This window comes from Osmia bicornis, chromosome 5 (assembly GCF_907164935.1).
Source record: "Osmia bicornis bicornis chromosome 5, iOsmBic2.1, whole genome shotgun sequence".
Taxonomy (NCBI): Eukaryota; Metazoa; Arthropoda; class Insecta; order Hymenoptera; family Megachilidae; genus Osmia; species Osmia bicornis.
Window position 1 is genome coordinate 5,181,364 of NC_060220.1, and position 21,819 is coordinate 5,203,182.

The 21,819-nt window shown below is 45.3% G+C and overlaps 2 protein-coding genes across 5 annotated transcripts in view; one reads left to right on the forward strand and one right to left on the reverse strand.

The window, feature by feature from the left end:
* Window positions 1-1,087: 1,087 nt before the first annotated feature.
* Window positions 1,088-19,528, forward strand: LOC114879077 (heat shock 70 kDa protein cognate 4-like). 3 transcript variants are annotated; one of them, XM_046285848.1, is made up of 8 exons: window positions 1,088-1,139; window positions 14,116-14,324; window positions 15,062-15,180; window positions 15,591-15,920; window positions 16,374-16,772; window positions 17,416-17,787; window positions 18,314-18,691; window positions 18,940-19,528. In XM_046285848.1, exons 1-8 carry the CDS (start codon window positions 1,096-1,098, stop codon window positions 19,033-19,035), a joined length of 1,947 nt encoding a protein of 648 aa, XP_046141804.1. In that variant the 5' UTR covers window positions 1,088-1,095; the 3' UTR covers window positions 19,036-19,528. The 3 variants fall into 3 exon arrangements, with proteins under 3 accessions (XP_046141804.1, XP_029049436.1, XP_029049438.1); XM_029193603.2 differs by lacking the exon at window positions 1,088-1,139 and adding an exon at window positions 10,052-10,386 and having other exon boundaries at window positions 13,892-14,324; XM_029193605.2 differs by lacking the exon at window positions 1,088-1,139 and adding an exon at window positions 10,052-10,386.
* The window catches only part of LOC114879076, a 139,969-nt gene continuing 137,334 nt past the window's right edge, over window positions 19,185-21,819 (reverse strand). For both annotated transcript variants that reach the window (XM_029193599.2, XM_029193600.2), the window contains one exon: window positions 19,185-21,803. In XM_029193599.2, coding sequence (XP_029049432.2) covers window positions 21,552-21,803 — 252 coding nt within the window. In that variant the 3' untranslated portion in view covers window positions 19,185-21,551. The remainder of the gene's footprint in view (window positions 21,804-21,819) is intronic.

The window sequence follows — 21,819 nt, forward strand, 5'->3', positions numbered from 1 at the left end:
TATGTCACGGCCGCGTGGCTCGCGTTTACGTAACCACGCTTTCATTCATACTTCTCGAGCTGCCACCCTCTAAACAGACGCCACCCACCCACTCACGCTTCCCTTAAGAATGCACTTTTATTCCTCCCTCTACTCGAGCACCGATGCACTCCTCGTCAGGAATCACCATGAATCTCATCTCGCCTCTCTTTTCCTATGCAACAGCCGGGAAACGTGGTTTCCTTTTTTGCTAAAAATCATGTCACTCGAGAGGTTGATCGCTTACGTGTCGATAGTTACCTGACGATAGTTGGAATTAAATGATTTTCAAGTATAAACAATATCAAGGTTCCTCTTTTTTATCTGCGATCATTCAAGAAACGTGCAATTTTGCTCGGTAGTAAATTCGTGCGATTCGTTGTGTAAGAGGATTTAGAAGAGAGGCAAAGTCGAAGGATCGGGCGAGCAAGCGTGCAACCAGTTTCCTCATCGGCGTGATATAACCGTTGCGAATCAATTACGCTCTGGAAGCCCGTCGAAATCGCTTCTAGCATATTCCGCTTGAATCGACCGGCGACATACGCTGTTCTGACGCCGAAAGCCGATCACGAGCACACATTTACGCGGCTAGCTGGCCCGTGAACGTCTATACACGATATCCTTGAGCAGGCAAGCCTCGGTATGGTCACCAAATATTTACCGGCATATTTCGGTGATCGTTAATATTGGCTCTCGCCGATGCCCCTTGTATTGATCTCGCACGAGAACCAGCCTTATGCAATCCAAAGGCCGTATCACTTTGCGAGATTATCGCCGGTTCTCGCACTCCTCTGCACCTTCCAACGATCGCTTTACACCCATCCACGCGTTTCTCCATCCAGTTTGTTGTTTTCATTTGTAGCCGACGGAGACTTTTGATGATTAACTCTTTCGACACCTCGCACATCGTAGATTTCGCGCTCGGTTTGAGTATTTCGTCAATCAAATGTCTTATATGCTGGTTTGTTTCTTCATTTAATTAAAATTGAGCCCTGTACTTTCGCGATGGCAACTAGAAAAAACCATTGATAATCCTTCCTATGGAAAATATATAGTTATCAATGTTTTAACGTAACAATGCGTTTATATATCAAGAAGAGATCCGTAACTGTGGAAAACAGGTGAGTAAGCCGAGAGATTTTAATTAATTTAGAAGTTTGCACGTTCTGTTCGCGATACCGCGGTGCTAACATCCATTCTGTCCATTACGATTAATTAGCTTTCATGCAGACGTGCCCATTCACGTGTTCCGCTTAGATTCAAAGAATGCTCAGTGGGGGATCCTCGGCTTCGTTATGCCGCGCAGTGTGTACAACAATAATTCACCTTGCGAAACACACCCCCGCGGTGATCCCGGGATAATGTACCACGGAACGTAAGAGAGAAAAAAAAAAAACAAGGGATAACTGGTAAATACCCTGGGTCTCATTAAACATGGTTTCGTTCCTCTCTCGTTTAATACGTTTTAATAACCGCCGCCGCAGCCGCGGCGAAATATGCTAATCGACGCTAGAAATTTGCAATTACATTCCCTGCTAATTACCAGCACCGTTCAGCCTTTGCTCGAGAGTCCAGCCAAACTTGACGATATTAAAAGAGGAACTTTATGCTCGCTGGACCTGGAGCAGCTATAGTAAACTGTGTTTTTAAATGTTTCTAATATGTATAGTTGTCGAATCTCTCTGCGCTTTACTGCGATAAATGATCTAAGTTTATCATTGCACGCATCGGTGTACGTTGCGGAGAGTGTAAAAACAAATGGCGGAATGTTGCGTAGGCGGAGCAACCTATACCCTGGTTTCCGGAACCAGTCACGTGAAAAGGAATTTCGTTTGCCGGCATGTCACCTCTGTCAGTGACTACAGATACAGAAAGACTGGGACAGGTCTTTGTTCTCGTGGGGTCATGATTTTGGAGGTCCCAAACACCCCCAGGTGAGGTTAGATCTGCATGTGCAGAGCACAGCCAGTATGATAATCATGCCTGTTTTACCAATCCCTCTTCACAATTTTGATTCTATTTTTTTTTTAAATTAGTGTTGATTATACTTCGCAAAGTAACGGCATGTATTTTTATTAACGTGGGGAAAATCTTGCATAAGACCCCTCAGCAACCCTTGGAGAAGTGTCAGATTCCTACTAAAACAATACTGGCGCTAAAGAACTCCGGGACTCTTTACGATTTATACAGGTACCCATCTCGGGGGAGGTTCAAACTGAGAACTCCTCTTGGTTCCCACCCTGTGGTCGACACCGGGGGTCGCACCCGATGCCGGCCTCTCCTGCGGCCCTAACGGCCCTGTCAGTTTTGATGATAGAGTCGCCATATCTAGTGTTAAGGAGAGGGCTGGATTACCCTCCCCTAGCTGCTTCTCTTCGTTTTGTCCCGGTTGGAGGTGGAGGTTCTGGGATGTAACATTTTCACGGACCGCGATGATTACAGATCTAACAATAGCGTGAAGTGTTTCACATTTTTATACTGATCGTGAGATAAAGCACATGGTGTTCGTTCTCGAAGCATAAATTCGACACCCCTCGAAAACAAAGGCATGTTCAGTCTTGTTGGATCTGTAGTCACTGTCTCTGCGTAACGTGTCATTACTCGTTTCGTTCATGTCCGGGAATTATTATTATACACAGTTCCATTACCGTGCGTCGAATGTCGTACATTATGCTTTCCTGAATTCGAGTCCTTTGTTTCTGTAAATACAGAGTCCTTTGTTCGAACAACATGGTCAAAAGGAAGGAAAACGGAAGTATGCTATTATACTAGCTGCTCGTCGATTGTTCTCTGTTAAACTAATTATCTTTGGCTACCTTTCATCGAGAAGATTTTCAACATTTCCACCTGTACGCAATAATTTCTACCTTTCGTATAAAAAATAATTGCTTCCCTTTCAGCTTCGATCAAAAATTCTTGCAGTAATTTTGCTAGACTTGAAATTCACGGAATTCTCGAACGAGGGGATGGTATTCGTAGAGCGTAACGTGGCGCGAAATAAAATCTGAATTTAGCGTCGAGGAGGGTGGAAAAACGAAGATAATGGTTACAACGTTCAGTGATTTCTAATTGCCAGCAGGGACGACGTTTCCGTGGCGAGGCGCGGCGTGGCGCGGCGGTTAAGATAAAATGGTGGTCGCGTCGCTGGAAACGGCGGGTGCTCCATTTAAATTCAATTATACAGGTGTTGTGCCGGCCGGCTACGTAAAAATCCACATTAAACGCGGCATAAATTACGAAATGGAAGCGTGCGCGGAAATATAGAGAAAAAGATGAATAACGAGGAACGCTAAGTTCGCGGCACGTTGAACAACGAGTGCTCGCCACGCTTTACGGCCAGTAACTAACTCGTGACATTTATTTCAACGGACTGTACAGCGAGCTTTATCCCTCTTTTACGGGGCACTCGTTGCCCCTTTCTGTTTTTCCTATTCCCATGGGAGAACGATGTCCTGTTCCATACGACTACCGCATAAATATTGACAAAAATATATCTTCCTCCAGCTGTCCCGAAGAATGCGCGCCTATGATCGACTGACTTAGACACTTTGTCCATTATGTTGCTTCTTTGTTCGAAGTGTCATTTGAGGGCGGTGTAATTCGGTTGTCAGCGAGCGATTCCAAAAGTGAAACAGGTCAAAAGCAGTTGAAATGCTCGATCGAATTAGGATTCGTCACCACGGCATTCGACTTGGTGTTCGATAGCTGGCGCGTTGGAAAGCTTGGCCAGTCTTTGTTAATTTCACCAATCAAGATCGGACAATGGATCGACCGCGTGCGATGGTACAAATACGTACAATAGGTTGTCTCAACAGGCGGCCTGTTTGTCGACGAAAGTCCGTGTTACGTTGTTCGACTATCGGCCTTTTGAATAGCACGTGAGTGAGAGCAACGATTAACGCAATCGATGGTACGCGAATGGGAACGCGAGATTATCCATCGGCTGAGAAATCGGTGCGAACAGGAACAAACTACTTGTTTATTTTTACCTACATAGGGATTATAAATGGAATCTCTTTAAGTTTCTCTGGTTATCGACGGGCACTCAGCGGTGAACAAAACACGAAGTATCCCCATGGGATTCTTACGATGGGTGTCTCTTTATGATCGAAGAATGAAACAGGTGTATGAATCACCGTTCTCGTGACGAAGCGGCCTTCCCATGCTTCGAGTTCTTTATCCTGCCGCCCTTTCTTCGTCCTGATAATTTTACGTTACTGATATTAAAGCGTACAACCACTTCCCGACTTTCCCTTAAGGTCGATACATGTTCAAAATCTAACAGGATCTCTTTTATTTGAAAATTCCAAGCAATTAAGAAGGAATTATCTTTACTAGCATTGCGTGTCGTTAAAAAAATATGATGGTTGTTGCTCGTTAATCGCATTTACGATGGTTAGAGTTTGTTACTGTTATAAAACTGGAGCACCATCATCGCGAGAGAGGAAATTTCGATTGTTTCCCGGGAATTTATACTTATCCACGGTACGGTCGTCGCTTTGCTAAATAGACCAGCCCGCACGAAACCGTGTGCACGTAATTAATTACCGACTATAATGTGTAAGTGTCCTGTGTGTGCACGCGAACGTTTTGCAACTTGTCCTGCACAGAAATTTGTGTATCTGCTTCGTTTCCTCGACGAGTCCCGGCAACTTTACTCTTTCGAGCGATACGTATTTTGGAAAGCTCGGAAGCTGGACGATTCTGCTGGCTAGTTAGCAACGTAATGCATTGTTCCTTCGTGATGCTATCCCCCGTGGAAATCCTCTTCGTTGCTCCTGTGCCTATTATGTCGTTAATTAGTGCAGCGTGCGTTCTTTAAGATGCGTTTTGCAAGTAGGAAGTATGGTTGAAAGGAAGCTGGTTAAGTAGCCGGATTTACAAGGAATGTATTCGACTCGGGATTTCTAAGGAGCACGAGAACTTTGTGTATATTAACTAGCACCGCAACTGGATTTGTTTGAATACCATTCCGATGCATGAATTCTCCACAGCAAGTAATTATTTCTGCCAAAAAATTATTCGTATTCAATATTTAAATAAAATCCCATTATTCATTTCCTTTCCCTAATATATTAAACTCGTTGACAAATATCTTTTCCCTAGATTTTTCAGACATCAATAGCCTGTTACTACGCCAAAGTTATCTCTTATGAATCAAATGAAATTGTGTCATAAATCGTATGTTTGCAATAAAAGGGAAAAACGAGTCAGCGGTGAAAATAGCAAATCTTCCTGTACGAAGTGACGCATACATCAGCGGAACGCATACTAGCCGGTTAATGCAGTCCCCGAATAGAAGACGGTCTTGCGCGATCGATTATGCATAACGATGAAATGCCAGTTGCATTCTAATCGCGACTGAGTATCGACCGTCGCCGATTGTCGTCTGCAAACCGGTCCGGGTTGATTCTTCGAATCATCCCGTCGGATCGGGAGGAAAATTCATGGAAAGAACAGAAAATGGATTCAAAGAGTATCGCGTCCGAGCACGATGCACACCTTTGACCACGAAAATTTATAAATCTCTATTACGAAGCGTAGAGGACACGGTTTAAGCAGCTTCGTGGCTAATGCTACTCTACTGCCGGCGTTAGAGTTATAAATCCGTTGTCGGCCACAAAAGGCAGTGTAGTCTAAGTGGGATAATCCCGCAATCACGCGATACGAATGAATTTAAGGCTGAAATCTGAATAAGCGCTCATTATAATACCGTCTTTTCGCGATTCCGTGCTGAACACGAGCTCTGTAAAACGGAAGTCGTCGACTGTTGCGCGGTCGATGAGTTTTCCCGTTAGAAAATGAATTTTAAGTAACGCAAGTCGTTGATCTACGAAAGTACGGATTTACCTGCGAGGAGGTAAAGCACCCTTTCCTTTTACTGTTCTTCATCGAGGTTGCTCGGCGGCGCCTTTACGATCCGAGTCGAGCACGGTTCGTTACAGTGGCGCGGACCGATCCGGAATAATAATGTAAAAATGCAGAGCACGGATTCCTGTGGCGGTCGCTCGCGGCTCGTCGATGCTGCACAAGCCTCGGGTAAACGAGCAACGACGATAATTGCTTTGATTCATGCAACTATGCGGTCGTTTCCGATGCGTTTCCAACAGAACACGAGCGTACCGCGCTAAACTCCCTTAGACCACCTGTGATGAAATCATTTCGTAGCCATCTACAACGCGGTGAAAGGTATTCGCTGAAAGTTCGACGCGGCTAATTAAACGAGGAAATTCTAACACTGCGATACTCGTTTGCAAAAATTATTTATCAGATCGTATCGAATGGAATTTGATTAACATCAACATCTTCAATTACATTTTACGAGTTTCATCCTTACGGAAGAAAATTTCAAGTCCTGCGCGTACCGTAATGAAAGAACTCCCTCGTAAAACAGGTCTGAAACGTTTCCTTCGCAAAGGCACATTTAATTCAAGTTAAGCTCGAATCACCAAGCTGTTCCAAGACTTTTTTCACGGTACCACGGTAGCACGGTGCTGCGGAACAGACGGCGCTCACCCAGACGCGATATTAACTGCATTCCCTTCCGCTTATAATGTCGTCCTTCGCTCGACGTGGACATTTTTGCATCGAGGATTATAGCATACGTCGTGCGACGAGAATGCAGACTGAATTTTCCTATTCCCTTCTTCGTTCGTCTTTTCTCTTCGCCTACTCTTTGCTTGCCTTCTTCTCTCTCCAGCAATTCCACCGACCCTTCGCGAAACGAATCCATTCGAGCCTATGCGATCCGAGCCGATCGTTAACAGAAACGGCAGGATAATCGCTACAGATAACCATATTCCGGTTTTGCGGCTAATTGAACCGCTGATTGATGTATTATCTTCCGGACGAATCGTTGCCAGGCTCGATTACCACTGGATCGGTTTCGTTCGAGGGACGAACGAGCGTTCGGCAACTGGGTAAAAACATTTTCAACCATTCCACCGGTATCGGTTAACTTTTCCGGATCGTAATTCGGTAGCTGAAAGTAAAGTAACAGATAACTGCAAAAATGTTGCAAAATTCAATGGCAAACAAATCAACCTCTCGAATTATCATTCTATTCAAGAAACCGAAGGAATCGATTCCCTTCTCACCTACCTTACTACGAAAACCATTAAATTCAATCTCATGGAACAAGCTCTTCGTTAAACGAGAGCTCAGTGGGCTGAGGAACGAAGTCCATACAGATATTCCCCACGACCTTAGCCTTCTCTTCCGCGCGAGATTCCCAAGCGGGAAAAAAACTACGTGCAGCATTGTCGTTCCACTCGTGATGCTTATTTCGCAGCCACTCTCGCGAAGCGTCTCTCGAGCAGGCTCCTCGCGCGAGTGGAGCCACGCGTATTCAATCTGAACAGGGCTCGTCGTCTCACCCCCCACGGGAAGAAAAGGGTGTACACGAACGTCGACAACACGCGTGTCGAAGCGACACAGCTCGCGCGAGTGTCTTCCTACAGCTTCGAAGAGGGCTGGTACTTTGCATTTTTATTGGCACATTACGTTGCTCGCATCGTTCTGCTCGCAGTGCCACTGTAAGCAAGCGTCAAAACTGCCTTCCGCTGGCGCGAACAGCAGACTGTCGTACGTGATAGTGGAACCGAGGGGATGATTCCACAGCCACGGCAGCCCAGTGACTACAGATATACATAGAAGACTGGACGTGCCTTTGTTTTCGAGGGGTCATGATTTAAGGGGTCCCAGACACCCCCAGATGAGATTAGAGTCAGTACGATAATCGTGCCTGTTTTACCAGTCACTCTTTTACCGCATCTCAAACTGACATCTGAAAAGACCAAATTTTCACTCCCTTTGATTCTATTTCTTTTTGAAATCAGTCAAAAGCTGCACAAAACTGAACAATCATTATTGTAATTGTTTAACAACTGGCGCTAAAGGAGGGCTCTGGGACCTTATGTATGTACATCACTCCGGAGCCCTCCACGCCTGCCACATTGGTACCCATCTGGGGTGCCTAGCATGTGGCCGACATCGGGGGTCGCACCCTGTACCGGCTTTTACTTGAGCCGCGTGTTAAGGCTTCTGGAGCCCCCACTCCCGACACCAGGGGCCCACTTTTGGTGGTGAAGCCGTCATATCTAGTGTTGAGAGAAGGGCTGTATCAATCTCTTCTTGCTGCTGCTCTTGTTGCTGTAATACGGCAAGGCTGAGCTCGAGACACTGACTGGCAATGAGTAATGATTTTTATACTAGGATAAAGCAGATGGCGTTCGTTCTCAAGGCACAAATTCACTGGGCAGCCCGAGTTTTATTGGAAATTTAAGCGATAACCGGTGTTCCATTAAGGACCAGCCGCGCGGGTTCCTGCATTCGATTCACGAATTAATGGATCGACGTGCTTCCTCCAGTCTGATGGATCCTCTTACCTGTAGACCGTCGAATGCTCGTGATAAGACAGACAATGACTATCACCATTTCTATTCTAACCATTATTCCTTACATCGTTCCAGAAAGCGTGTCTGTGATTAGCGATCGGCACGATATCGGATAATGTAAGTACTAAATTGCCAAGGTAAAATGTAAACGTCAGATGTAATACAGAAATACTTATACGGAAAATATAATATACGGAGATACCATTTGATAGACAATCATCGAAATTGCTCATAGATTCGTTCTTTTGAAAGCGACCGCTCGAGAATATTACTTCCGACGACCGGCGGCAGGCTCCTATGATTAAAAGCTTGACCTGATTTAAATAACGAACGGTATCGGAGAGTGAAAAGACCTTCCCCTTTCCGCTAGTGTTTGCTTTGCTTATCCGTCATATCCCTGTGCTGTCCCTTTTTCCATTTCATAATTGAATACTGCAGCATGCAGCAAGGGTCACGGTAATCCACGTTAAACGTAGCAATCTTAACTACCGTCCGACAGGGTTGACATTTTATTAAACCGGGTATCGTTCGTTCGCCAAGAAAATACGATGCTCGAGTTCCGTTTCATAATGTCGCGGATACAAGTAATTTTGATTCGTCGGGAGAAAACGTTGGCTCCGCGGCACAAGAGAGAAATGTTTGCTCTTCCCGAGACCTGACGAGTAATTTACTGTCACAACTTACCGTGGCGCAACACAATAACGCGTGCTTTGTTCGCGAAAGGATTAATTATACCAGGATGGTAATCACGTCCAGATGGACGTCCGACGAGTCTGTAAACGACAGCCATCGTATTTTCATTTTGCGAACCTAACGACGCGACCGCAGGAACAACGCGGTTCACCCGTTGCAAATATACGGAATATCGTTCGCGTTTAATTCGAGCCCGCGATTATCAGGATTCGAGGATCGAACGATCGTTATTCTCTTTCTCCCGGCCTCGATGGCGCTCGTTGAAAATGCTTTCCGCGGTGGCGGGATTGGCCGGGACCAAATGAAAACTCGATTCGTCCATTAGAGTTCAACGAATAAATGGATTAAAGAAAAATTAAACAAAGTTTTAATTTTCCGGCCGAGTTATTCCGTGGAAACGAGAGAGATCGAAGTGTACCGCGGTATATGTAGCGTAATCGACAGCCTCCTGTACTTTAACCTCTTATCGCAAATCAAATTTTAATAAACACGCGATTTAAAAAGTACTTTTTTTAATTCCTGTCTGATAAAACGTGTATCCTTTTACAAAAATTAAAGAAAATGATGTAACAAGAGATTAAAACAGTAGATGGAAACAAGAATGGAAACGTTTCGCGACTTATTTACGACGGATTTCAACATGATCGCTGGAGGAGCCGCGAAGACAAGCAAAGATCCTCAGGAGTATATATTGTGCTGCAAATCTTACTGGCTTCAGAACTCTAAAGAGCTAAGAGACTCTACGTAGAATAGAGTCTCGCTATTCAAACCTCTTGTGTTTCCCCGAAACGTTAACAAATCATCGCTTCGAGTACACGACAATCACCGAGACGTTACTCAAGATTACGTTACAAGAACGAGAGGATAAAGAGAAGGCAATTGAAAACGACGAGCTCTTCGGTTGCTTGTCGAGGTTCGTTCAGTTCGAATAATCCACGCGACGCGTTCTGCTCGTCCAGCGACGCGTCCGCTCGTGGGATAAGCGGGTGCACGCGGGCGGAAAGACGTGTAACTGTCTATCGCGCGACATGTGCGTCAAAGGTAGCGAAGCGAGAAGTCGCGAGGGAGGAACGAGGGGATGAAGAAGAGCCAGGAACTTTCCGAATGCAATGCGATGCCTATCGATCGGTCGCCATGTGTGAAATAACTCAAATAACACACACGCCGATCTGCGTACACCCACGTACGATGCCACCCTACGGAAATGTTCTTTCTTTCTACCTCAAATACAGGCTGCCTCATGCAAACGGGACAAGCAGTATCTTCAAAACTAATAAACGTGAAAATAAAATTTATTGCATGCACTTTTGTGCATCGGTGCATAAGAAAATGCTATTGCATTTCCCTTTTTTAAAAGCAATTCTCCACTTTTGGTGTAGAAGACTGTTAAAGTGAGAAACTGCATCGAAGAGTATGGAGTTCCATTAGAGAAAGAAGGTGGTAGTGCACTATTCTGATTCACCGTTGCACAAAAATGCATAACTCTGTATTCCGGCGTGACAAAGGGGGACCAAGAGCCAGGGTTGGAAAGGAAGACGAGGGGTGAAGTTACACGTTCGATAACGGCACGCTCGACGTTCGATTTTTATCGAAGAAGCAACGATCATCTCATTGATGAATACGCAGTTTCCATGAATACCATATGAGATTTGTCAGGGCGTGTATCTTCAACGAGGAGACACTCGATACGATCTCGGGGATCTCTAACGTCGAGCCGTTTCGTCTTTCGCGAAGGGATTTGCAGTCGACCAGCCAACGGCCTCGATACCGCTTGTGCGGCGAAAACTTGATCGTCGCGTATTATTTATGACTTATGAGAACGAAACGAGAGAATAATGGTCGCCTTTAAGGGGAAGGCGACCCTGTTCGACTCGTTTCTCGCGATGTACGCCACGCCACGTTACAGCTGGTCCCTTTTGTTCGGTTATCGGCCCCTATCTCCTCTGCTTCGAAAGAGAAATTAATGTCTCTCGGTGCTGCGTAACGCTTTCTTGCTTCTCGTGGGCGATTTAAATGTCACCGAATGGAAATTGGGTCGTTCGTATCATTTTCATTTTGACAGGTGTTCTTTTGATTTTTCAACTTTTCATTCCTACCTTATAACTACCCTTAATTTTTCCTAGAAGGTAAACAAAACGCGATTTGGTCAAAGAACAGTTCGTACAAAGTCTCGTTGGAGAACATCGTAAACGATACGACTTCGCGTGGCTGGTAATCTGGCTGGACAAGCGAACGACTGCTGTCGTATTTCTCGCCAGATAAAAGATATCATAAATAACGAGGCTGATATCGAATGAGAGAAAAGTGGGAACCGGTTAGAATATTTTCAGTGGATCGGCAGGGCTGGGCTGGTTGGTGGCGCGAGTCGATCAGTCTGGTCCAGGGAAGGGCAGAGAGAGGTAAACGTCGAGCTACAACATTTCGAGTATAAGTTAGCTGGATATTGTTCGGTTCGGGCGAATGGTAAGGGGCTTAGCAGCTCTGGAGCAGCGACCAATATGGTGGTTACACGAGGATGAAACGATATAAATCCCGAAACGCTTACAGTTATTGCAGATCCAACGTAATATCCACTCGAACGCCGCTCGGCCGGTCGGTTTACGCGGTAATTCGCCGATGACAGGGTCCAGATAAAATGAAATCGGTTTCACCGCTTTTGCAACGGCTACCATGCGCCAAGCTCCCTCAAAAAGTTGACGCAATCAAAAATAAATACAAAGCTATGTGTTTTTTGGAAGCAACGAAGTTTAGTAAAAAAAAAAGGAGGGAGGAGGATGCTCTAGATGAAGTTGAAGTAATGGCTATGGTTTCCATTCTAAGGTTAACGTACCTGATTCAGAGACATTCTGAACTTATTTTCAGTAGTCTACCAAAGCGTTTCCCCGTTCGCTGCCTTCCTCTTCCCTTTCCTCGTTCACATTTTCCTACATCCATTCGTGCAACTCTCCCTCCTGTTCATCCTCCAACCGCGGCTTCATCCCTTTCGTCGCTTCTGTCCGCCTCCTCGCGAAACGATAAATTTTCCCGGCTTTAAATCCCCGGTCGCAGCACGACCACGACCGTGGCCACCGAACGCTTCTACGATACATCGCGTGTATATACGACACGAAAACGGACGAATCGTTTGTACAGACTTCGCGTGCCCTTGTTTACCGGTCTGACGATATATTTATGAGACTCGGCCAACATCACCCTCCCCGATCCAATCTCGATATTCGCGTCACCTCCCTGTATCACGTTCACCACCCACTTCTTCTGCGCCCCTCTAGTTTCCGGTTGTACGTACTTTTCTTCGTGGGATTTCTGGTTACTTTCTTCCTCGAGACTGACCTCGTTTCTGTGCTAGGATTCTTGCGTTTCCTGTTGGAAATGCGATGTTTTTAGTGAATATTGGCTGATCCAATTGCTATTGATTCTACAATTATTCGTGGAGGTTTCGGTGCTTGCGAATTGCTTTGAACGATGTCTGTGTTCTGGTTGTTGAAGAAAGGATAAGCAAATTAACACGTCACATCCTGCCTGGCACCACCTCGGGCTAAATTTATCGGACTCCGACTGGTAGCTCCTCCTCGGCGACGCTGGATCAGGATAGGGCGGATCTCCTCTGTACGTACTGCCGGTCGTGTCCCGTTTTCGATAAGAAGACAGGTAGTTTAATTAATTTGCATCGGTGCAATCGATGTGCAGTTATCTCGAACAAAGATCATTCGACGTTTGCAAAAGAATAATCGTGTCTCACAAAGAAAACACGGAAGGACGCGCGACATTTCATTCGCCCGGCGTTTCTGTTCACGGCTATCGATCATACACGCAGGGAAAACCGACGGAAAGTTTATTATGGGGCCATAAATGGGATAGACGGTATCGTTGCATCCCTTTGTGCCCGCCATTCCAACGACGGAGTAGCGAAACGATTCGAAATTCTGGTCACGAACGAATCGTCGCGGATGGGAATCGACGCGTCGCGTCGCGCGAAATTTACGAATCGCTCCGATCGATCTTTCCTATCGCCATTGTAATTGCTCGATGATCGAAACAACTAGAGAGAAATCGCGTCGGGGCTGTAGGATCGCTGAGAGTTGGCAAACGATACGAGAAGTCTCTCGGAAACCATCCAGATTACGTCTTTCCTGAAACGGAGACTCGTGTTCACGTTCTCTTGAGTTATGTCACGCTACAGTTTCACCTTAATACACGTTTTCCAAGGAAAAGCAAGCTTTGCTTCCAAGTTTCGTTCTCAACCAATAGAGATAAAACAAGAAAAAGAATTCATTAATATAAATTTGACACAGTTAACAATTTTTAAGCTTAAGCCGTCGATTTTTGCATCGTCACGAAGTACAAAGCACCGAGGGGCTCGTAAAGGTCACAGCCTCCGACTTCCAGTCTTTCGCGTCGGGAAAGTGGAACAAGAATCCATAAATCAATTTCTTTTCCACGTCATCAGTGTCGGTCGTCAATATTTCAGACAATTTTGAAAGCACAAGAACGCCATCATCGTAAAGGAAGAAAGACAACAGGGGGTACATTAACATTAACCCCGCTATAACATATTGTAGAAAATATCATCCGCTCGACAAAGAGTAACTTCCTCCGAATCACGCCTTGTACATTCAAGAACGTCTGCGTACTTTTATACATATAATCCTACAATTTAAGGTAGTCGTGCCTTTGATAGTAAAATATGGACACACTGAGCTTGAGACATTGATTGCGAGCGTAGTGATAGTATATAGTCGTTATTTGATATTGAAAAAAAATCTGCTTACCGCGAATCGTTTCAGAATTTTATACCAGGATAGAGGAGACAGCGCTCGATCTCGAGGCACAAATTCAAGAGCCTTCGAAAACAAAGGCATGTCCAGCCTTGTTGGATCTATAGTCAGTGATTGAATCCAGGAAGACAATAGACGAGACGCGAAGCGAAGCTACGCGACGATCGAAACAGTCGAGCCACAAGACTCGTTGTCTCCAGCTTTCCATCTCGGCTTTTCGAAATTTTTCTCAGGTCCACCATGGCGGCACCGGCAGTTGGCATCGACTTGGGCACAACTTACTCCTGTGTAGGTGTATTCAAGAGCGGAAAGGTTGAGATCATCGCGAACGACCAAGGAAACCGTACGACACCCAGTTACGTGGCGTTCACCGATACAGAGAGGTTAATCGGCGACGCAGCAAAGAATCAAGTAGCCATGAACCCGACGAATACAATTTTTGGTATGTGTCGAACTGATTAAGTGAAAATATGGACTTTAATTTCTGTAAACGAAGCATATTTTCACGATCTTCGAACATTTCCAACTACGAATGCCGTAATTCGAGGGGAATCGAGAAGATAACCCCGGCCGATTCGCTATCGTTAGGTGTATGTACGTGTACGAGCGCGAAGTAGAAACCGAGCGAGCGTTCCTCGAATTGAATTCTCGATAATCGTGCCGGCGAGTTGGCAGCGTAGCTAGGATTACAAGAATCACCGTCGTTTCCGGGCTTCTGGCCCGGCTTCCTGTGCAGTTGCCGGTCTGCGAAAAGAAACGCGACCGGAAGCCGCTGTAAAGTCGAGGATGCTCTCGTTTCGCTCGCTGCCAAATCGACTTACCGTTTCGTTTCGGAATCCGTAGTCCGTTCGTGGACGAGGCTAGAATTCGTTTCGTTGGCCAACGATAAGCTCGCTCTCGTTTTACGATGTTAAGAGCGTAGACGCGATCTTTCTTCCTGTCTACGTTCGATCAAGCTCGCGTTTCCGGCCAATTACGCGAACCGTGCCAGCTTTACGTACGCTTGCCTGCAACCGTAGGCTTACTTTAGCTAAAGGTAAGAATAAAGGGACGAGCCTTCCACCATTTCGATTTTGCGAGATTTTCGGAAAAATTTAGAGGGAAGCCTAGGTTGCACGCGATTGTACAGAAATCCGTATCGACAGTGAAAAGAAAGCGTAAAATGAAATCTTTTGATAGACGCTAAGAGGTTGATTGGCAGACGCTTTGACGATTCATCGGTCCAAGCTGACTTGAAACACTGGCCGTTCGCTGTTATTAACGACGGGGGAAAGCCGAAAATTAAAGTTCACTACAAGGTGAGTTCGAGCTGATTAACGCGGCTCGATGTTTGCACTCGCGTGAGAACATTGACGTTTTGACGGGAAATTTAATTAGAACTACTTCACCCGAGTCTCTACTGTTTCGTTCGACTTTCATCGTTTACAGTATCAGAGTTGTTGCTGATAGAAAGTACTGCTTTGTTTTGTAAATGTAATTTTGTTAACCCTTTGTGCACTAAACGCTTGAAAGTTCGATACTGTGTACTTATAGAATGTTCTTCGTTTAAGCTGAATTGAAATTTCGTTCGATACATGTATACCTCTGGCTTTTCGAAAGCTGATAGCTATAGATTGAACTTTGACGAGATGAAATTTAACCGAAAAGATGGATAAATGATTTGGGTAAGAGTCTTTTCGATCAATTCTCCGCGGTGTATTACTTCTAGAGCGAAACGAAAACCTTCTTTCCCGAGGAGATCTCGTCGATGGTTTTGACGAAAATGAAGGAAACTGCGGAAGCTTATTTGGGAAAGGCCATCACGAACGCCGTGATTACGGTACCAGCGTATTTCAACGATTCTCAGCGTCAGGCTACCAAGGACGCCGGCACTATCTCCGGCTTGAATGTCCTGAGGATCATTAACGAGCCGACTGCCGCCGCTATTGCTTACGGCCTCGACAAAAAGGGACGCAGTGAAAGGAACGTTCTGATCTTCGATCTCGGCGGCGGTACCTTCGACGTATCGATACTGACTATCAACGATGGCATATTCGAGGTGAGTCCGTGTAAGATCACCGGCCGACTGTTCGCCTGTCTACCTTCGTTCGTCGTTGGTATAGCTGGTGGAAACGATATAGCGTACTCGTGAAAGGAGAAGCTTGAACCTATATCGTTTCCACCAACTATACACTGGTCGTTTTTCTTCTTCAAGATGGAATTACGTACTTTTCTTCAAGAAACGTTGCTCTCCGCGAACAAGTCGAGTCGCGGAAAGTTTTTAAATAAAACCTTAATGTTAGGAGATAACGCGAAAGTTACACAGTACGGAATATTTCATTTATATATGCAGCGGCAGTGGCTGCCTTTGCATTCTTCGCCAGATAATTTCCTTCGCAAAGAAAACGGAAGATTTTTCGTTTTCTTTACACCTTCGTTTCGCTGATTCGCTTTATCTTTTCCATCGAATCGAAAGAATGTTGAAACTTACGCACACTGGTTGCGGTCTCAGGTTAAAGCAACAGCCGGCGACACACACCTGGGCGGAGAGGACTTCGACAACCGTATGGTGACACACTTCGCGCAAGAGTTCTCGAGGAAGTTCAAAAAGGACCTGACGAAGAACAAGCGAGCGATCCGTCGGCTGCAAACGGCTTGCGAACGCGCCAAAAGGACCCTGTCGTCGTCGACCCAAGCCAACATCGAGATCGACTCGTTGCTCGACGGAATCGACTTTTACACGTCGATCACGCGAGCCCGTTTCGAGGAGCTCAACCAAGATCTCTTCAGGGGTACATTACAACCCGTCGAGGAATCTCTGCGCGACGCGAAGATGGATAAATCGCAGATTCACGACATCGTTCTCGTCGGTGGATCAACCAGAATTCCACGGATCCAAAGACTCCTCCAGGTGACATTATTCGACCGGAAACGAGAAGGGCTCTCCCTTGCTCTTTCGGTTCGCGCGGATATTTGTCCAATTTTTTATCCGACTCTCTGATCGTGAGCTAACAAAAGTGGCACCGTGTGTCGCTTCGTTAAAACGAAGCTCGGGATGATATAGAGCAGGTTCGAGGATAAAACGCATTAAAATTCGATTACGTCTCTTAGCAGACCGCCACCCTAGCGTTTTAAGTGGGGTTCGAAAAGCTGGACGGGGGTACGGTCACGAACAACACCGAAGGGGGTTCCCCTTGCTGCGACACCGTTACAGAATTAATGAGCTCGATGACAAAGTCAACACTCGCGTTTTTCGACCCCACGCCCAGTCATCGTTGTACCGGTACCATTAAGTATCCTGTCCGCCCGGATATATTTATGGTTCTTAACGGGACCAAGGGTTTCGACTTTTATCGTCGGGATACCAATAATAGTAATTGAATTCGAGTCTGACGAATGGCGCGATCGACGCGATAAATTTTAATTAATTCCCTTGAAATTACTTACCCTGCAATTCTGTCTGCTTTTATGAAATTATACTTTAAAATTTCACAGAATGATTCATGTTCTTCGAGCAGATGTAATTGCATTTCTACCTCGTTCATTTTCTACAGGATTTCTTTAACGGAAAAGACTTAAACAAATCGATAAACGCGGACGAGGCCGTAGCTTACGGAGCTGCAGTGCAGGCGGCCATTTTGCAAGGCGACAAGTCCGAGACGGTTCAAGACCTACTGCTCCTGGATGTTACCCCTCTCTCCTTAGGGATAGAAACCGCTGGCGGTGTGATGACCGCCCTAATCAAACGCAATTCCACCATCCCGACCAAACAGACACAGACTTTCACTACTTATTCGGACAATCAGCCGAGCGTTCTCATCCAGGTTTACGAGGGCGAGAGGGCAATGACCAAGGACAACAATCTTCTGGGAAAATTTGAACTATCCGGGATACCGCCGGCACCACGTGGAATGCCTCAAATCGAAGTAAGACGTTTTGACAAACTGCTCCCTAATCTATTTAATCCTCATAAAAGACTAAAAAGGGTGAACCGTGGATATATTACGTTACATTAATATAATAAATTAAGAAAAGAAAGATCAGTCGCGTGTCCCGATAGCTACCGTTCACTAATAAACGTTCCCTGGAAGTCGAGCCAGAGATAAGAAAACAATTCCGTCGGGCAGAAGGCAGTTGTTGCGAGGAGAAAGGAAATCCTTGGCAAGGCTATACACAGACCCGTCGAAAGGGCGAGGGTAAGGGCTGCGAGTGGACAGGGGTGGAAAGATCCTTTCCAGACGATCCCGCGTTTCGTGATTTCTTTTCTGCCTGTTGCCGCCAGTGTGCACGGGTCAGACGGGCCTCTATTGGAATTGTCAGCTTGTCCGGATAAGCATCGGGACGGAAAGCAAACGCGGAAGCGAAACGGGCCGACGAAATGTCGTCTTGGCTGCGCACAGTCGTACGAACAAAGGAGAAAGTGCTTGCTTTCCTTTAATTTTCTACCCCTAGGTGACCTTCGACATCGACGCGAACGGCATCCTGAACGTATCCGCCGTGGAGAAATCGACGAACAAGGAGAATAAGATAACGATAACGAACGACAAGGGTCGGCTCAGCAAGGAGGACATCGACCGAATGATTCGCGAAGCGGAAAGATACCAAACCGAAGATCAATCGCAAAAGGACAAGGTCGCGGCGAAGAATAACCTCGAATCGTATTGTTTCAACATGAAAAATGCCGTCGAGGACGAAAAGATCAAGGATAAGATCGCGGAAGGTGACCGGAAACGCATTGCCGATAAATGCAACGAAATAATCAAGTGGTTGGACAGTAACGTTTCTGCTTCGAAGGAGGAGTTCGAGGGAAAACTAAAAGACGTCGAAAAGGTGTGTTTCCTTTTTCAAAGGGCTGTAACTTTCAAATTTCTTTAAAATATCTTTCTCCATCTATGAAATGAGATTATAATTTGATTGAACATTTTGTTATTACCTTTAAGAGGTTTCTTCTTTTCTTACCGATGGTAACACGATGGTACAGCTTTCTTTATCGACCGATGATACGGTCAACATTATCGTTCGATGGTAGTTAACTGTTGTATCAGCAAATGAAAATGAAGATTTTATGCTTTTTGTAGATATGTAAACCAATTATGACAAAATTCTACGAAGGTGGTGCATCTAATTATGGACAAGCCGGGGCGGACGGTCCAACGATAGAGGAAGTGGATTGAATATCCTTGGTCGATAATGTTACGTGCCGCCGGTGCCTGGACCTAAAATTTGGCGCAAAATTTTCAGTTTCCATCGCGAAATCTCAGTTTCCTCGGTTTAGCAAAATTTATGTAATTTAGGATCTTACCATGAAATAAACGGCACTTCGTAATTTCCAACGTGTTATTTATTGCAAGCGAGTTTGGGAAAGGTAGTTACTGTAATGATTTCGCAATACATTCGAAATATGCAATAATATTGTCAGACTAACACGATGACCTAGCGTCGTCGTTTACATGTGTGTGTGTGTGTTCCTGTGTGACGCGCGTATGAGTGTATATGCAGCTTGTAAACTGTTTAAACGGGTCCTTCTCGCATCACATTAACACTAAAATTGTATGCTTTTAAAGAGTATGTACACAGTGGGGGGACACTATTAAATATTTAATGACCTTAGCGTACAGTAAATATAGACTACGCGTTAATGGAACGTTTCTTCTCGTAAAAAATAGATTATGCAGAGCACCATGATTTCTTCTTTTCTTCTTTTCTTCTTCATCTTCTTCTTTTCTTCTTCTACTTCTATTTCGGATCAAGCTTTTTTCTTTTCTCTTTTTTTTTTATGTACATTTTTGCACTTTTCCTGGCGCGAGCCACCGCGATGACTCGCGACGCTGTAACGCTGCTTGCAAGCACATTACGAAATGTAGCTGGTTTCCGGTCAGGCAGGCGATGAGATTACAGTATCACCGCCCGTATCGGTACGATATCTTGCGAACAAATCGAGAAACAAACGAGGAACAGAAACTGACTATAATGTTGCTGCAAAATTTTATGCCCTGTACTCAGTCTTTCACAATACGCTACAATTTACATTTTTTACCCTCCTTCCTTGCGAAACGGTTCGAACTTGACAGATCTCTTTTCAAATTTACTTCGCTTCAAGATGTTTTCCCAGTAAGACATTCTACGGAGAATTCGAATTATTTCAATTTTCGCGTTCACGTTGCGAACCGTTCGCTCGAGCGAGCCAGAAAACGGATTCCGTCTCGGTATCTTTGAGTCTGCTAGTAAATATCTCATTACCGAGCTCAAAAAACCGGAGGATCCTCCACATCGAATTTCGTCTTCTTCGTAGCGTCCTCTCCGTCCTCGGGTTTCATCGTCGCGATCGACCGTCGAGCTCGTCGCGAGACGATCGTCAACGAAGAAGACAGGAAGTATTCGCGAGAAAATGTGTGATTAGAGAGAAACAAGAAGAAAACAGTTTGGACAACGAACGAGGCATAAAATTTTTCGTAGAACCACCATGGAGGCTCGAAATTTCTCCGATTTCCCTGGCTTGTTCGGCTTTCGAGAGTCCTTGGTAGGTTCGTACGGATGTAAGTAAGATCACAAGCGTCATAGAGGCTCACTGGAGCCTCTGGGGTTAGAACAAAAACGTAAAAAATAGTAATCGTTGTATAAGTGAGCATGTACGTGTAAATGATGGTTCTTGATGCGTGTCTCACGCGCTCGCGTCATGGTTGTTGGCGGGCGCGTATGTGTGTGTATGTATGAGTGTTTCCTACAACGTATCATCGCTTAAAGACTATCTTCTTCTTTTTTTATATTATATACATGTTACAACGTCGCTTGGTTGCCTGTATCGTTTCGGATATATATGTATATGTATAACTCACGACCACGTAACTCCTTACCCTTTATATCACATATCGTATATAAGAAGGCACCAGAAGTAATTCTAGGTCAAGAATCTTCGCTCGCGGCATGCGTCACCGCGTGCGAACATTATGCTAACCAGGTAATGGAAACATCCGTATGCTGTACGCGTGTTTGCTTTCAGCGGTGAACCGTCCACGCTCCGCCGCGAACAGAACACGCGCCACGCACGAGTGTTCCGCGATTTGTAGGCTGGAAAATTTCATTCCGGCGAATACATTAGAATTTTGATTCTTTCTATTCGTATCTATCAACCTACGAACAGTAACAGTTCAAGAGCTTCGACGAACGCCCTCTCTCTCGATGATATTTTAACGTACCACTCGTTGCGTTTCGCGATTTATCCGTTCGCGGATCGCGCGAAACACGGTACAGTCGATTCGAGCTCAGCAAGGACTAGGCACTTGAGGCTGTCTCGTGATCACGATAGGATCCAGAAGATCTCGAGGTGATTCTATTTTCCGCGGGAAAGCACGATGCCGTGTTGCGTACCAATATGAAATCTCGATAAAGACACATCGAAAGTTCGTCCGTCTAGGACACGAAGAATGTATATACAAAGACGCGTGTTCTAATACAATTTCAAGCTACCAGTACGCTTATTCGTTAAGGATATATCACGTTCCACTCACCGATTCCTGCAAAATCGTAATTATATGAAAGTCAACGAGTCGCAAATATCATTCGGACCCCTTCTTGTCGTCGAATCACGATCAAAAGGACTTGAACGACACGCGTGTCTGTCCGCGTGCAGTTCAGATATTCTATCAGCGTGGACACACGCTTTTCTTATGCGATCAGTTCGTTGTTACGACTAGTCGATCGCTTCTTTCAGAGCAGCCAGTTGCTCTTCTCCGAGCTTCACCTTGTCCTGAATCTCACGACCGTCCACGATTAGCTTTGCCTTCATGTTGATGAAGTGCTGATAGTCCGCGAACTCTTCTTCGTTCAGGTACTTCGACAGAATCGTGGACACGTTCACGCTACGTTTGTCGATGTTGCTTTTCAGAACCTTCGCTTCCTCCAGCTGATCCATCAACTTGTCCCTCTTGCTTTCTAAGATTTTCTGTAAACATCAAGCA